Here is a 17,155-nt window from a genome sequence, read left to right on the forward strand (position 1 = left end):
CATTTTTTATTTATTTTTATTTATTTATTTATATTTATTTATTTTTTGCGCAGTGTACATAGCAAAGCAATAGCTCAATTGAATCGCAAGATGTAAAAAAGAGGCTATGTGATAAAAGTGAAATTTTATAGGAGCAACAGAAAACTATTCTATTCCTCAGAAGAATATCAGAAGACGTTTAAAAAGGTTAAATTAAATGTATCCTAGCTACATCGATATCATAATTTTTTGTTCTTGACTTCTGATATTCTTGTGGGAAATGAGATTTTTTTTTTTTTTTTTTTTTTTTTTTTGGTTGCTCCTGTAAAATTTGACTTTTGTCACAATAGCCTCTTTTTACATCTTCTGATTCAATTAAATAACGATACTAAACATAAAATATGCAAACCAGCTAAGTCAATAGCTGAAGGAAGACAAAATGCTATAGGTTTAAAAATGCATAAAATTTTAGATAGTTTAGAACTTCTATTAATTGCACTCACAGTTAAATAGTATTAAAGAAAATGACAAGTCCATTTAAAATTTTTCGCAGCGTATGAAAAATGCGCTTAATCTACGAAGGGTTTTAAATACGAAGAAACAAATTTGTCCTAACTTAGGCAAGATTGGATTGAGTATCTCGTTTAAGTATTTGAAACATATCGCAATTTCTTTTGCTCTTTCACACGAGTCGTTAAAGTGGTTACATCTCTTTTCATTTCGCTAATCACTCGAAAGTACTTGAAGCAAACTGAATAAAATGTCTCGACAAACTGTTGGTAATCGAAAACTTTAATTTCTCATTAATTCAACTTATTTAACTTTGTCAGTAAGAGAAAGTTTTATATTCTGCCAAAATGTTGATAACAGGGAAAATTCAAATAAAATTATTGCAAAGATGCTGATCCAGATTTTAGAAATTGAAAATTAACGAATCTTTAAATGAATTTATATGTCTTTGAAAGACGAAAAGCAGTTATCTGTCAATCATTTTCCTTTCGGGGTAATATAATTTTAAGTGTAAAATCATACTTTGAACTTTCAAAATTAGGAAATCTCTCTCTTTGAAAAAACGATAATCAAATCTATAATTTCAGGAAATCGGTTGAGACACAAACTGATGCCCATTAGTAAATTCTTTTCATCCTACTGTCCAACATATTTCTAGCCTCTTAAACGCCGAGTAACTCCTTTTATCATGGGAAAAATGGACAAATTCGCAAGTCGATCGCTTGGCAAATCAAGGACTTCATAAAAATGTTCCCAGTTTGGCAGTTGCACAAAGAATTACACAATGCAAGACTGCACATTATATGACATACGTAGCTTTCTTTGATAAAAGTAAACGTGAAATTGATCAAACTTTAAAACTATATAAAAACATTTTAAAAATTTCCTGAATAATATTAAGAATTGTTTTTCTAAATATGCGATATTTCATCCAAAAGGAAGATTATTTAAGCATGAATGAATGAAGTCCTTAAGTTACAAGGTCTCCCATTAAAACCATACCTCCACGTGCAATTCAGCGACCAACTGCAACTGGCCACATGCAACTTCTCATTGTCAAGTTAATGCACGACTTGGCTTCCGAAAAATGGATGAAGACAGTCAAACAGTTTACCGTGACCGAGATGTTCAGCAAGCAATGACTTTCAGCACTTGTAAGTACTGTAGAGTACGCTATATAATATGTACGTAAAAGTGTTGCCTTTTCATTTTAATTAATTAAAACCTCTTTTTCTTTAAAAATAGTTTTTTCCTCTTTTTTTCAACATACAGTTCATACAGTAATTAATTAAAGTGCACGTACGCCTTTCTTCAGAAAAATCTAATTATCCGAATTTTTGATTATCCGAATGGTGTTCTGTCCCAATTGATTCGGATAATTTGAGTTCTAATGTATTTAAAAGTTGTCAGAACATTTTGCTAAAGAGGCTTGGGAGGAAAATATACGAATAAATACGGCATCTACTTTTAATTTAGAATTTGAAGCTGCAGAAAATTTTGCCACATAATTTAATTCATTTATTATTTATTATGCAATTTAATTTAATAAAGATGCTTATTTATTTATTTTTTAATTAAACTAAGAAGATTAATTCAAGAAGACGTAAGAGAAAATTTCAATATTAATCCATAGAATGATGACTAAAATAATAAAACATAATGTACTGCATATGCCATGTGCTAATCAGGTGTAATTGTTAAGTCACAATTAAACATTCTGTATCCTTATTATGCGCATTCTTTTCTTCATACTAATTGCATTTTTTAACAGAAACGGGGAATGTTTCAAAAATAAAATAAGACAGGTTAATTGAAACTGTTATTTGATAAAACATATTTTTTAAGTTTATTCACGTATTTATTGGCTTTTTTTAAAATATACTAAAGAATCAAAATTAATTCATTCATAGAAGCAGATTAAATACAGTTCAGAACTTCAATAACTAATCCACAGTTAAAGAAAATACAAACAGAATACTGCGAAAATACTTCGGAAAGAATAAAAATGATTTCCAAATACCGTGTTTAATATTTAAAGTATTCACTCAGCTTATTCGATAAATTTTATTCTTTGCTTATTAAATTTGAGAAGGTTTGAAATATTACCATTTTCTTCTCAAAGCTACATGATTGGCCTTACAAACTTGCGAAAATGGCATTGAAATTGATATCGTTAAGTGAAGCACGTCTCTAACGGGTCCAATCCACAATCGCTTCTTCTAACTCCCGCACAGAAGACTACTTCAGTCTATACATCAACTCGTACGTGAGCTGCATTGCCAATATACAGACTGAATGTGACTTTACTCAGAAATAGTTTTAGAACTTAAGAAATTTCTTACAGGAAGTATTTCAGGCATTAAGTGATATTGAAGATTTATTTAGCAAATAAAGTAAATAAAACAGTTTTTAGAAAATACGTCGTGATTTCAAATTCATAAAATATTTAATGAACTAAATGGAGAAAAATAATTTGTCATACGGTTTAGTTGGAAGAAAATATTAAATAATTCTCATCATAAATTTCATCTGAAATTTTATATCTTGAATGTTAAATTATCAATGATGAATAATTTATGTGTTGTGACTTACGTGACTTATCTCACTTGTTTGACAGTAACATCAAAACAAGCGTACGAAATTCATTGAGGCAAGGAGGGCAAGATTCCGCCTGTCGTTGGCAGTAGCTTTGAGCATCATACAGATGACAGTGCGACTTCTGACACCAATTTTGAAGGAGAGCACCCTGAGTAGAGGCCATCAGCCTCTCGAGAGGACTTTCGGTACGCCGCATACTTAGAATGCCCCCCTGCCGTATAACCACTATACATTAACAAACATTCATGGCTTTTTTGGCATTCAGAACCCGGGATCTTCTTGCTAAAGGCGAGTCCCTCTAATGGAGAGTTCCAGAGCATTCTGGCGTGTTGTTCCTTTAGAAACAATCTCCAGACTGAACTAATCACGCCTCTTTAATTTTTCGGTTGTATTTTGCATTCTATGATATATCTGGAGCGATATATCTGAAGATATTCTCATTATATCTGGAACGATATTAGAGGAAGAACAAGATCATTGGTTCGTCAACCTTCCTGAAATCGAGAGGCTTTGACGACAGACACAGCGCAGAACTCTAAACTTTCTTGACACTGGTCGTAAAGTTGAGTCTCTTGTACTGTCAACCGGAACGAATTATTGCGTCTGCGATGTCAGACTATGTCGTCTCTCACATCGTAAGAGCCCGCATACACGATTTTCTCACCTCTGTATGGTCCGCCGCAGTATATATTGCACAGAATAATCACGATACAAATATTGCACATAACTAACTTGAAGGTAGCAATTAGATTAGAGTATGAACAAAATCTTTGAAGAAAAAGGTTCATAAGATGTATGCTTTAGTATTTTTTGTATCTTTATAATTTAAAATTTTAATAATATAAAGAAAATTTCAGCGAGATCATAGATTTTAATCACCCAAAAGTACCATTTTAATTAATGTGATGGCTGAACTTCATGAATTGAGGTATTATTTTTCAATATTTCGCCTAAAATTGGTGAACTTAATTCTTAAATAACATTATTCAGAAATATTTAACCTGATTCTTCTTTTTCGTTCTTTGCATTTTTTTATTGTGTTTCTTGCGTTTTGGTGTTTTACCTTTTTTATATTGCACTAATTACATAAAAATACATATTTTTAAAAAATTATATATTTAAAAATTATTAATAATTTTTTAATGTAATAAATCCCTTTCTTTTATTTTACCCCATATATTTACTTTATATGGTTTCTTTTTTTTCTTCTTCTTTTTTTTTTTTTTTTTTTTTCTTTTTTTTTTTTTTTTTCGGTCAGCCATTTCGGTCTTGAATTTTTACTCCTTCTTATTACTTTACTCTCTTAACAACAACGTACGTTTGACCTTCTACGAATAATTATTTTCCTAGATAATTACCATATTTGACACTACTTCGGTCTGGCGAGTTACGCTGCTATATATATATATATAAAAGTCACCTAAAGGGTACTTTTTTTTAATTAGTTTTGTTTTAAAGAGAACGAAAGAAAAGTGTATACAGAAGGAGAAAAATAGTCTGATGCATAATGAGAATTTCGAGCTATGTTTGCGAATGAATCACATGACCCTGAATGAAAAACCCATATATCTCTAGATCATAGCGCAGCTTAAACACAATATCACCCACGTCTTTGTATTTCTTATTTCAAAAGAGATCGAAGATTTATTTTTTTTAATAATCTGTGAAAATTTCAAAACAGATACATTTTTATATGCTGAAGTTTTAAAATAATGGACGTCATCTGTTTGTAAAAGGTCGAGTGATTTTCGAAAATTCGTCAAAAATCAAAAATTATATTAAAAATTCATATAAATATAGCTTAATTAGTTTTTTCTATTCTGTCTGAAGGTGTAAACATTGCAACGCTAAAGGTTTTAGTTTGTTCGTGAAACGAAGATAAGTGAGAAAATTTTTTTCAACTTTAATTTAAAAAAACTCTCGAATTGGAATTTTGATAAACATCTCTTAATCGCATTGCACTGTCATCCATAAAGAATGTATGTGCAAAATTTGAGTTCAATAACTTTTCAAGAAATAGCTTCAAATAAATTACAAACCTTGTACCATGAATAGAAACACCATGAATAGGCTAAATAAAGCTTTATTTATTTTTCCATGACGGGTCTTCAGCCGGCTTTGGCTTGGTCACAACTAAGGCAAGAAGTGGTGGTCAATGTATTATGGTCAATTTATCTCCTACGAAGGAGCGGACAGTTACAACCGTGCCTTTGCCGGGATTCGAATCCGGGCCTTTGGTATCGCAGTTGGCTCCTTTGTAGAGACATTAGGTTATTTCGGAAAGCAGGAGAGATGAAAAATGAGCAACGCCTTCGCCGGGAATCGAACCACGAATTTCTGGAATTTAAGCCGAGCGTGCAGACCACCACACTACTAAGGCATGCTAAGAAGGTTGGAGAAATACCTTATATACACCACTTTTAAAGGGCGAGTGAGGTTTTAGGGGACCCATTCGCCAAATCCTGGGTGTGGAGAATCATCATTCACCACCCTTTTAGCTCGGGCGCCACTGTAGAGTCATTATGTTATTTCGGAAAGCAGATGAAATGAAAAATCAGCAATTCCTTCGTCGGGAATCGTGCCATGGACCTCTGGAATACGCGCCCAACTTGCAGACCAACACACTACGAAGGCGTGCTAAGAAAGCGTGGTAAATACCTTATACCTTTAACCACTATATCGTCTGAGGGACTTGAAACTTTCTTTTCGCATTAACGGGCACTAGCCATTATAGGCGTTGGCCGGGAGCGGCGGTCGCCTTACTATGGAGGCACCTTATAGGTAGACCACCGTTGAATCCTATGAATGGACAGACAATTTGCATCCATGCCTTTTCCATGATTTGAACCCAGGCCCTACGAAAGGCAATCAGAGTCAATAACCCCTTTCCCGTCTGGGCGGCTTAAAGCTTCATAAAAATTAAATAATTTTCCTACTTACATAGAATTACAATTAATATTCTTCAAAATGTCACGGATTCTGTTTTAACACAGTTTTCTATGTTAATAAGAAAATAAGTTTTGAAATTAATGTGATGCTTTTTGTCTAATTAAATGACACGTTTCGCTTTTCGAGCGAATTTGGACTGAGGGAGAAAAATCTTATTATCTCTATGAGGAAACTTTCTCTGTTAGCTGTATACTATCCGTATGATCCATTTAAGAAAAAGTTCATAGTTTCATTTTATACAGAACAGCTGCATTATAAATTGTCGAAGTCGCCAGATTTCACTGTGCCTCTTAATATAATTAGATGCATCTCTTATACATCTTTCTCATTACGAAAGACAAATTCGTTTATTAGTGTTAACCTTACTATACGCTCCAAGACAGCATATTCTCCTTTATTGCAAAGTTGCTCCATTCTCTCTGTCTGCAATTAAATATCTCCTAATGAGATTCGCAATGTCAACTTTAAGTAACTTTGTCAAGTGGAAATAAGTCCAAGTTCTGTTTTAATAAATTATATGTTAATTTAAAATATGATTTATTTCAGCAGTCTTCTTACCGAAACCGAGAGGAAGGCATTTCTATATATAAAATTTTATCCCAAATATGGTATTTACTGATCTAATTTTTGTTATCTTTCACTGTAAAAGAAGTGAAACCTAAAGAATATATAAATGATATTTAATTTAATGCATTTAACAATCTTTTAAAAATTTGTTCATAAATTATGAAGTACTGTTATATTGTGTATGATGAGATACTGAAGTGCAATAAATATGAGTAGAGGCATATCATGTATAAAATTTTTAAAATATATATTGTTACATGCTCACGGATTCGTAATGTATTGAATGCACAAAGAATCGATGATAGCTTGATAAAATTCATTTTCCCAAACGAAAAAAAAACTTTACAAATCTGGCACTTTCAAAAAAGTAGTTGTACAACTCTTCTCATTACGACAGAGCACAATAAATAGTTACCACTTCATACTACTAAGAGCATTTAACACAACTCGGTGCAAAACGCATCTAAAGAGCGAAGCTCGCACGGAGATCTTTCAATACTCCGAAGTCAACTCTGAACTAAAAACACTGACAACTGATGCTGTCTCCAGTCTTATATAGTTCTCCATTCTCCTCCAAGAAATTTCCTGTAACCTTCCATTTCTCGAAATTACTGGAAGACATATACGGTTACAGTTACACATAAGGGCCGGATACAATTACAGTCACATAGGCATTTAGACCAATTACAATTATACAAGGACCAAACCAAAATGGCACCAAATTGTCGTCAATTTTGTCTACATTTCGCAATTTCTCGACAAATTTGGCGCCAAAAATATTTGCCGAAACCATTTTTAGCTTGGCGATATCTCGCCAATTTAGCGAGATAGCTTTTTACCTCTGTTACTCACTCAGTGTACTTGCCCCTGTAATTTTGTTAATATGTTTTTTAATGTAAATTTGTTTCTCAAATATTTCACACAACTGTCTTATAAATATGAACGATACGAGAAAACCAGAATTTCTTTCCCACTCTCAAATTCAAAATTAAAAAAAAAAAAAAATGCATCATTACAACCATTACATTGTTAACGGCCCAGTATAAGTTCCTTATACTGTCATAATTACATTCTGTTATATCAGAACAGATAGCTCAAGGCCATTTCTTGCTTCGAAAAGCATGTCTCATAACTATAGCGGCGACTTCTGTGAAAAAATTTCGAATTCTCTAATTTGCTCAGATCCCTTAATCTTTCGTTATTCCGATGACGACATATGTTAAGACTTCAGATGCAGGAAGAGTCATTATGACCTTGAAGCACATATTTTAAATTAACACACTATAGCTTACGCCATTCAGATGTCACTGTCTATCGCAATCCCTTTTTACTTCCTTGTGTGAAGTAAAGAAAATACTGTAATAGTTGAAATATCAAACAATTCATATTTCAACGAACATATCCATTTTGACCACTCTTGACTCCATTTAGACGATTTTTTTTTTTTTTTTTTTTTTTTTTTTTGCATGACCTTTGTAGTACGGACAAAATAAAGGACTATTTTGTTTTCAAAACGGTTTGCAAATGGATTTAAAATGGATTCAGAATGCTGTTTTTCGTGTATGCGAGATACACCTCGCACAACCGAAAAACGATTAGCCGTAGAAAAAATTATGAATATGGGATTATTATAACGTCTGGTTGGGCCTCTCACTTTTTCATTGAATATATATATATGCACATATATCCACTCTCTTATCCGGCTTCGTAAGCTGTGTTTTTTTATTCTTATGTGTTGGTAAATTGTGCTCTTTTTGCTTTGAAATTGACTAAATTACAGTGCTATTGTGTTCCAGTTAAATTATTTATTCATTCAGATAATCTGTATGTAATAGTTGTAGAATTATTAAGAATTTCAAACTATAAGTTTCACTAGTCCTAATGTGGCATTTGAAACTAGTAGAATAGTGAATTAAACATGGAGTTTAGAATAGATGGATGAAGCCTTTTGCGTATATCCCATCCAATGAAACTGAAGCCCTAAAACTTCACTATTTATCATGGCCGCTGCCATAAGCAGACTTTGTTTAAATTCTAATTGGCGTTGTTCGCATGTTAGTTGCTCAATACTGAACGTTTATAAGTCTCTATTTCTAATTTTAATACTTAACATAAAAGATCTTGTACTTAGTATATAAAAAATCACAAGGATTGCAAAAGGCTCTTTCAAATTTAATTAAACATGGGTACATGGAAATGCGTAAATGGTAACTATAACACAAATGCATACATAGTAAAACCTGGGAGATCACTGAAATTGTCCATGTTATTTCATGTAAATTAGTCTAAAAACGCTTTTCTGAGCTTGCGGATGTTGATATTTGCTTTCGAATTCAGTGTAATTCTGTTTTAACACTATGTTTTCTAGTCCTACCCGTACGCTATACGGCGGCCATGATAAGACTGACGTCATGTTGCTAACATTTCCTTGGCTTCGATTTTGTGACGTCATGCTTATTCTATCTATTCTAACCTACATGGAGTTCAGTCACTTTGTGCAGAAATTTCAATGTCTTTTATCATAAGTTGACTTTCAGTTTTGTTCACCAAATTTTTGCTTTCCTGCCCGTTGACCGAATTGCTAGTTTTCGGGTAGAAACTCTAATTTTAATTGAAGAAAAAGTTTAACTGTATCTGGTGTTTTAGATTTTTCTGCATTTGAAAATTTTGAGATTTTTATGTATTCTCGCACTGCTGCGAAGTGAGAACTGAATTGATTGATCTAATAAAATCCGAGGAAATAAGTTTAAATGAAGTGCAGTAAAAATGTGTATAATTTAATAGTCATTTGGTGTCCACTCGCATATTTTACCTCACTTTTAAGATAAAAGACTGAGTTATAAAGAAGTAAAATATCATTCTATAGAAATAATTATGGACTTATATGTATGGAAGCGGTTAGATCTAATTTATAAGATAAATAGTTTAGTAGAAGTAGCAGTGGTTATTATAAGCAAAACATTTTTGGAGAATAACATTTCATAATGCAAAATATTATATTGATTACATACGTCTTTGAATTATTATAGTAATAATTGTGAAGGAAGGATGATTCTAAGAAAATAATGACAAGATTGTGTTTTCTTTTTCCTAGTTCTTCTCTTCTACAATGTCAGTTGAACCGAGCTATACAAAGCAGGAGACAATGAGGAGATGAACAGCAGATAGGAATCATAAAAGCCTTTTGCCTGTTGCGCGTCTCATAAAACATAACATAGTCTTTCCCGAAACCATTACTGAAATTAATGCATATTCTTGTTGTTTTTCATCTCTGCCATTAGAGTAGAAACAAAATATCATTACTCTCAAACTATTATGATAAGTTATTATTAGTAAATTCTAAAAACCAGAATGTATCTGTTGCAATATTGGAATTTATGTTGAATGTTGAAACTGCATTTGAAATAAATATGTTTGTTTACTTGAGGTATATCATAGCTTGAAATAATTTATTTAAAAAAAAAAAAAACTGAAAGCATTTAGATTTTAAATTTGCGCCAAAAGGGCTTTTTTTTTTAAGCATTTTGTGTTATAAAATTATTACATATGTTCCTTTATTAAATATCATGTTCTACATACTCAAACCATAAAATTCAGTTCAACAGCAATATCGTAAAATAATTTTAAAATGAGCATGTATTTAGAATTTCCGATACTCGACACGAATTTCCGAGTCTCGTGCGGTGGAAATTTTTTTTTTCGTACAGTCTTGCTATTGCTCACTTTGAAATCGTCGAGTTTGTTAATCAAAAATTCGTTAAAGAAGATGAAACGGATAATAAAACAAATTTCAAATTTAAAGTAGGGCTTCCACATGCCCATATTCTATGGAACATTACGTTATTCAAATTTTAATGGCTCTAGATACCGTTGTTTTATCACAATGCGAGATACATACATACGTTCATGCAGATTCTTCTTTGTTTAACTTCTTTAAATGTAATACAGGTCTCTAATATTTTGTGGTAACAATCTGAAAAGTGATTCGCCGTTTATAGTTTTCAACGCAGCTATAAAATTGTTATTTTTCGTTGCTTTGATTATTGATTTTGATAGTGCATCTTTGACTAAAACATTGAAAAGCAAAATTTATGTCCGAACTTCACATCGAAGAAAGCCACCTATATGTGTCAGATCAATATTATTTCACTTTTCTTCTTAATAAAGGCAGAGATTATGCACTAGTGCATAAAGTTAACTGTCAGACAAATTAAAAGATATAAAATACACGATAGAACTAAGTAAAACTAGAGTAGTTATATTTGCTTTTAAGAAGATTCTAGTATTATGAAGGCTTCCCCGAATTAATCCGAAAATTTAAAGATAAAATAGCTTTATGACTTTTTAATTTTCTTAAAAATGAGGATTTATTTGTAAATAAGGAGACTAAAATTATATACATTCGTCCTTAAATAGTAAAATTAAATTTTTCGGAGCCTGAAGCTGAATCCTTAATCTATCGAATCAACCATGTAAAAATAATAATTATTATTTGAGACCTAAAAAGCTACTTAATTTTAAATGTTTTGAAATAAAGAAAATTTAAAATCTGCATATATTGACACATAAATTAAAGAATATAAACTTCAGAAATATATGCACATTTATAATATATTTACATTTTTAAAAATGAAATTAAGTAAATAAAGTACATATTTTAAATTCTTGAATTTTGAAGTTCATGATCTCAATGTAATTCGAAAAGCAATATTTGAGTAATAATGAATTTCAATTAACAATCTAAATTCAACAGTTGTGTCTGAGTAATCCAACTGATAGATTGCTGAAACCATGTGCTGGACACTGCGCTTATATACCATTGGTATAAATAGCTAAAATCTTCCAGGATCTACCAGGAACATGTTATCTTTTAGGATTATCCAGAATTGTTTTCAGGTGGAAGTGTAGTGGGACACCCAATGTTTACTATAAGTAATGTAAGTATAGTCCCACTACACTTCGGTTTATTTTTAAAGTTAGTATTTAAAATAGTACATAATAGTATATTGACATTATGATTGATATCATATCTATTAGATATAATTATAGCAGTTATAATAGGTATAATAATAGTAAGCCAACAGTTCATAATAGTTCCTTGAGATAAAGTTTATTATATGAATTCGTATCTTCTTCCTCTTCTTTTCCTTTTTTTACTGTATCATTATTATTGCAAGGGTTTGATTTTAAGATAATTATTTAATTTTAGATGAATTGAAGCTTCAAAAATAAATTTTGACATTAATTACGTTAGTGCTCAAATAATTTTTGCCTATTGAAGATAGATATTCGATTGTATTTTTTGTTTTATTTTTTAAATGTTTGTTGTTAATTGCAAAACGAAGGAAGGCATTGATATTTGATTTAGGCAATTTAATATGAGCTGACTTTGTTAATGGACATTGAATAATATAAGGGATTGGATCACCTTTTTTCCCCACATACACATTACTCAAGAGTTTGAGATGTTTATTATTATTATAAGAAGTATCAAGAGGATTCGAGAGTTACTTTCGATAATGTTATGCAAAGCTCAGAGCATGTATTACTTGAAAATTTCAGCCAGGTTTTGCTAAATGAATATTAAAATAATGGGGCACTCAGGGCTGCAACGAAGCCCTGAGTGCCCCATTATTTTCACTGGTATCACTGATCATTTTGTAATGATCAGTGATCACCAAATCTCATTTTTAAAAATTTTTCAAATTTAGTTATCACTTAAATTTCAAAAAACTCCTCCCCGTTTTTGTGATGATTACTTCTATTAGATGTCGGCTAAATAAATATTTTCTAAGTTTTGAGTTAAAACACTTAACCTTATTTTTGAGTTAAAATTTGAATGATTAGAATGACGTAAAAATCTGCGGATTCGAATTTTTGACTCTTAAAAATGTTTATGATTACGAGGGCCTGAGAATTTGAATGCGCTAGTTCTAGTAAATATGGCACTAAATCACGCGTAAATTGATATGCACATTACTTAGATTAGTTAATCAAAAGTATTAAGAACATATTTTCGATAATATTAGCAAATTCTTTACGAGTTTTACGTGATACATTAGGAAAATTTCAAAGAAAGGCATTAAAAATAGATGTAAGGAAATAAAAATGATAAAATTAACTTAATGTGTATTTATATATTTATATACCTTTGTTTTAAACCCTTCGAAATGAAACCAAAAAAGAAACTAATTTAATGTATAGTTTCCTTGTGTTAAACATTGACAAAATTTTTATGGTCTTTCATTTTTAATTCCATATTAATAAGTTTTGAAGCTAAATCACTATAATCTCCAAAACACTGTGTAATACATTTATTTACTCATATGGATATGTTTTACTATAATACGTGCTGTTTAAAAAATTAACATTTCTTTCACCTTATTACATATGCTCTTAAAAATAAATAAATTATTAGGAAGAGAAAAACACCCATTTTTACACCCATTTGAAATATATTTAATAATAACTGAGAAACTAAATAATATTAAAGAAAAACGTGATTGAAATACTACAAAATATGAAAGAACTTACGGTTTTTACTTAATTGCAAACTGGTATTCGTAGTAAAGTATTAATTCGTAAAGAACGAATTTTCTGCTTCGGATATCGATGCCAGTTTCACTTGTCATTTTATGTTACTAGCACCTCGTTACACAGCTATGAACGAAAGAAGTTTCCTTGTATATAACAAGATGGTTTTATCTGTTCTATCCAATATTTAACAATTACATTGAATTTCTGTTACCATTAAATTCCTTCTCAAAATCAACAAAATTTTCCATGTAGAATGTTTCTGTTAATAAAAAAACAGAAAAAAGGAATGGGAGAAAACTAATACATAAATAAATCATAAATTTGCCCACACGGTATAAAGTAAATACGCGGGAATTTGTAATACGTGACTAACCTGTTAATCCCGCTCTATTAACCTGTTGACTTAGTACCAGCGTAATCTAATCCGATTAAGTGTATACAATAATGTCATGTAGGCCATGTAGGACAATTAAAACCTCTTTTTTAATTTCCATTCAGTTGTACGATTTTCACATAAAATCACATTTGGAAAAAAATAATATTGTAGTGTTTAAATCTCGAACGAAGCGCATTGTCAACCACATGAAATCTCGCCTTGGCAAAATAAAGTTGGTACATGTGAACATACTTTGGAAACTTAACGCGCGATAAGAAATGAAGTTATCAAGACCTGGACAAGTGCGAAGCATAAGATTCTTAATTTATTACAACACCTCTACGAGTATAGCCGATTTTCAAATTTTTCGCCATTCGACAAAATATAAGATTTATAATTTATTATTACAAATTAAATTTACCTATTTTTTAATTATTAAAGTTGTTATTAAAATTATTATTTTTAGTTATTTTAAATTTTTGTTTTTCAAATTATTTTTTATTTTTTAAAAATGCAATTAATGTTATGAATTAAGATGCATATATTTTATAATGTATCTATCTCTTAACTTGTATGATAATGAAGAATATAACTCTATGATAATGACTGCACTTCTATATTATGACTGCATTCTGAGAAGATTTGAAGTTTTGTTATAACGAAGAAGTGATATTTCTAAATTGCATGTTACATGATAGCACAAATTTATTTTTTAACACTTTGAAAATGTTTTGCAATGCTTCAAAATAATAAATAATGTTTCAATAGAAAAAGGAAAAAAATCCCGTTTTCCCCCATTTTTTGTTTAATTTATTTATTGAATTTTTTTATGTCAATTTCTTTTTCAAGTCTTCGAATAACCCGATAATCTGAGATTACTGCTTTCTTTTTCTTCCTTTCTCTCCCCTCCTCAAGCTGAAGATTTTACGATTTTAGTTTGATGACATCCTGTCAAATTAAGTTATAGGTTCACAACAAATTTCATTATAGGGAAGCTTAATATTATTATGAAATATACAATATTATAAAAACTAAGCTACACATTGAAAAGTAATATATTGTAGCACTGACCATTGGCAACATTAGATACGATTGTGACTCCATCTTCACGTTCCCAAGCTGTGACAACGACGTAATCTCGGAGGTTAATAGGTACATGACATGGAAGTACGGCCGTGTTCCCCCGCAGAACAAAGGAATCATATACCTGAACTTGATATCCTTGCCGCACCACTGAAAAGAAAGACAAAAATATTACATGATTTTCATTTCACAAGTATAAATGAAACAGGAAGTATAAAACATTGGTACTTCGAATTAAATTATACAAGTGGCGCTTTGCATATCACTTATAAACCTTTACTTGTGTCAAAGAAATTTTAAAAAAACTATTTTATTCGAATACCCTTTCTAAAATTTATAATGTAAACTGAAGGAAATATGAGAAATTTTTATGATTTAAAAGTATTCTTAAAGGGCATTTTAATAAATTTTATGTTTAGTATTTGCGGCTATCGCATACAGTTAATTATACGGATGACACAAAAACTATTAATATTACTGTTAGTAGCAGCGAAAACTGTTAGTAGTTATTAGTTTTGTAGCATGATAACTAATAGCAGCACAAAGTTACGCTAGCAACCTTAATGACTTTAATTTTTTGAAGAAGCAGGGCGCATCGCTGAGTTAACTTTGGGAGTTTTTATTAGGATGTTTGTGAAATAAAGTATTTCAATCAACATTTACATAATCAGTAAAAAAAAAAGTGGAACAACGAACTGACGTGAAAGTCTACGTTAAATTGGGCAAATCGATGACAAAGTCTTTGAATGTGCTTCGGCGCTTAGTCACAAGCAATGTTTCAAGTTGCACAAGTATTTTAAAGGCAGAAAAACATCCAGTGAAGTTGATGAGAGACCTTCAGAAGTAATTTAGAAATGTAAGACAAATTTGGAAATTTTTTTGCGTGGAACGTCGAAGGACGATCAACGAGGTTACAGGTATTGTTGTAATGTGTGGGTCAATACTAAACATGCGGCATGCTGCTGACAAGTTTGTTCACGGATTGCTTAACCTTTGAGCAGAATAGCAATGCCGTTATCGAGTGTAAATATCTCCCTGAGCGTGTTGAAGCTAATCCATCCTTCTGGTTCAGAACCATCATCAGTGCCAAGTCCTGAGTCCTCGATACGGCATAAGACAAAAACGTAATCGGAGTAAAAGAAGAGCTCCTCATCACCACGGCTGAAGAAGACGAAATTGAGGCATAGCGCAACGACGACCAGCTCAGTATTTTTCGTCATCCATGGCGAGAGCATCACCAAGTTTTATTGCTCCGTCCGGCTGCGTTTCCGGGAGAATCTTTAGGAAAAGCGGTAGAATCTGCGGAGTTCGAGGAACTGGATTCTCCATGTCAATAATGTTCCCTATCAACGAGTACTCCTTATTAAACAGAACGATTACATTCTTGCCCTCGTTCTACTCGCCATATTTAGCTCTTGCCACTGTCTTTTTTCCAAAATGAAACATTCTCTTTTTGTCTTGTCCAAGGAGAATGGAGTTGAAAAGACGATTTCTTCCCCACCGTTCGAAGATCCAGAAAAATTCGCTATAGGTTATGGACTCGCAAAATTACTTCAATTTCGCATTCCAGTAGAGGAAAGAACGCTGGGACTTGTGTATTTCTACACAGAGGGACGTCTGTATTATATTTTTGAGCATAAATAATAAGTTTGTAGGTAAAAATATCTTCAAACTTCTTTTACGGCGGTGACAATTTATTCAAAAGTGTGTAGGAGCATGTAGTTCTTGAATGGAAGTTTATCATCATTGTTCACAAATATTATAAATCTGGAATAACAATCAGCTTACATTCTAAGTATTTATGGCCCTTCTCCGTACTTGCTCTTGTGGTAAAAGTGGTTATAACATCTAGCCGGCAAATTATAAAATCCCTTTTTGAATCATCCCACCAGCAAACGAGCGGCGAAGAACTGAAGTCGATCCGGGGTTCGAATTCCGCGAACAGGCTGGCTGTATGGGAATATTTGTGGTTTTCCTTTTGTGTAACGTATATATGAGCCACCTCCATGAAGGCATCCCTTCCCTTAGGCAGATAACCCTCAAACGTTTTGTCATAATCAAATAAGGCAAACTATAATATTTTTGAATCGTGGTTTAGCGGACAGGTAAGCAGCAGAGTGAGTTTTCCTGTTTATTCCCCTGATAATCTCTGTCATATGGCTTATGGAATGCACAATACTGAGATATTGATGTAAAAGGTATTGACAAATCTTAGTTTGACCTTGAACTCATATGCTTTCACTTAATGTAGAACTTACGTGGGTTATCTATCTAAAAGGAAGATGCATCCGTGGAGGACTTTCAAATGAGAATATTTTCGAATTTACGAGGAAACTATTTAATGTATTTATATTACACATGACGAAAGCAAAAAAAAAAAAAAAAAAAAAAAAAAGGCTTCTACATTCCGCCACTGGTAGATGCAAAACCTTTTCAAAATCAGCATGATAATGTACCTGCATGCAAAAATTCTCGAGATTTCTTCAATTTAAAAAAACTCTCGTTGCTTTGTAAGCTAAATTTTCTTGCATTGATTTATAAATGGCTAGCTTTTCG

The 17,155-nt window shown here is 31.6% G+C and overlaps 1 protein-coding gene across 1 annotated transcript in view; it reads right to left on the reverse strand.

Moving 5' to 3' along the window:
- LOC118200827 (cell adhesion molecule Dscam1-like) overlaps positions 1-17,155 on the reverse strand; it is a 1,398,975-nt gene that overhangs the window by 723,737 nt on the left and 658,083 nt on the right. Inside the window, exon 3 of the mRNA XM_085827411.1 lies at positions 14,588-14,749. Coding sequence (XP_085683537.1) covers positions 14,588-14,749 — 162 coding nt within the window. The remainder of the gene's footprint in view (positions 1-14,587; positions 14,750-17,155) is intronic.

Source organism: Stegodyphus dumicola, chromosome 12 (assembly GCF_044657685.1).
Source record: "Stegodyphus dumicola isolate Sdum_Otavi_A_Nest chromosome 12, ASM4465768v1".
In the NCBI taxonomy this organism is placed as follows: domain Eukaryota; kingdom Metazoa; phylum Arthropoda; class Arachnida; order Araneae; family Eresidae; genus Stegodyphus; species Stegodyphus dumicola.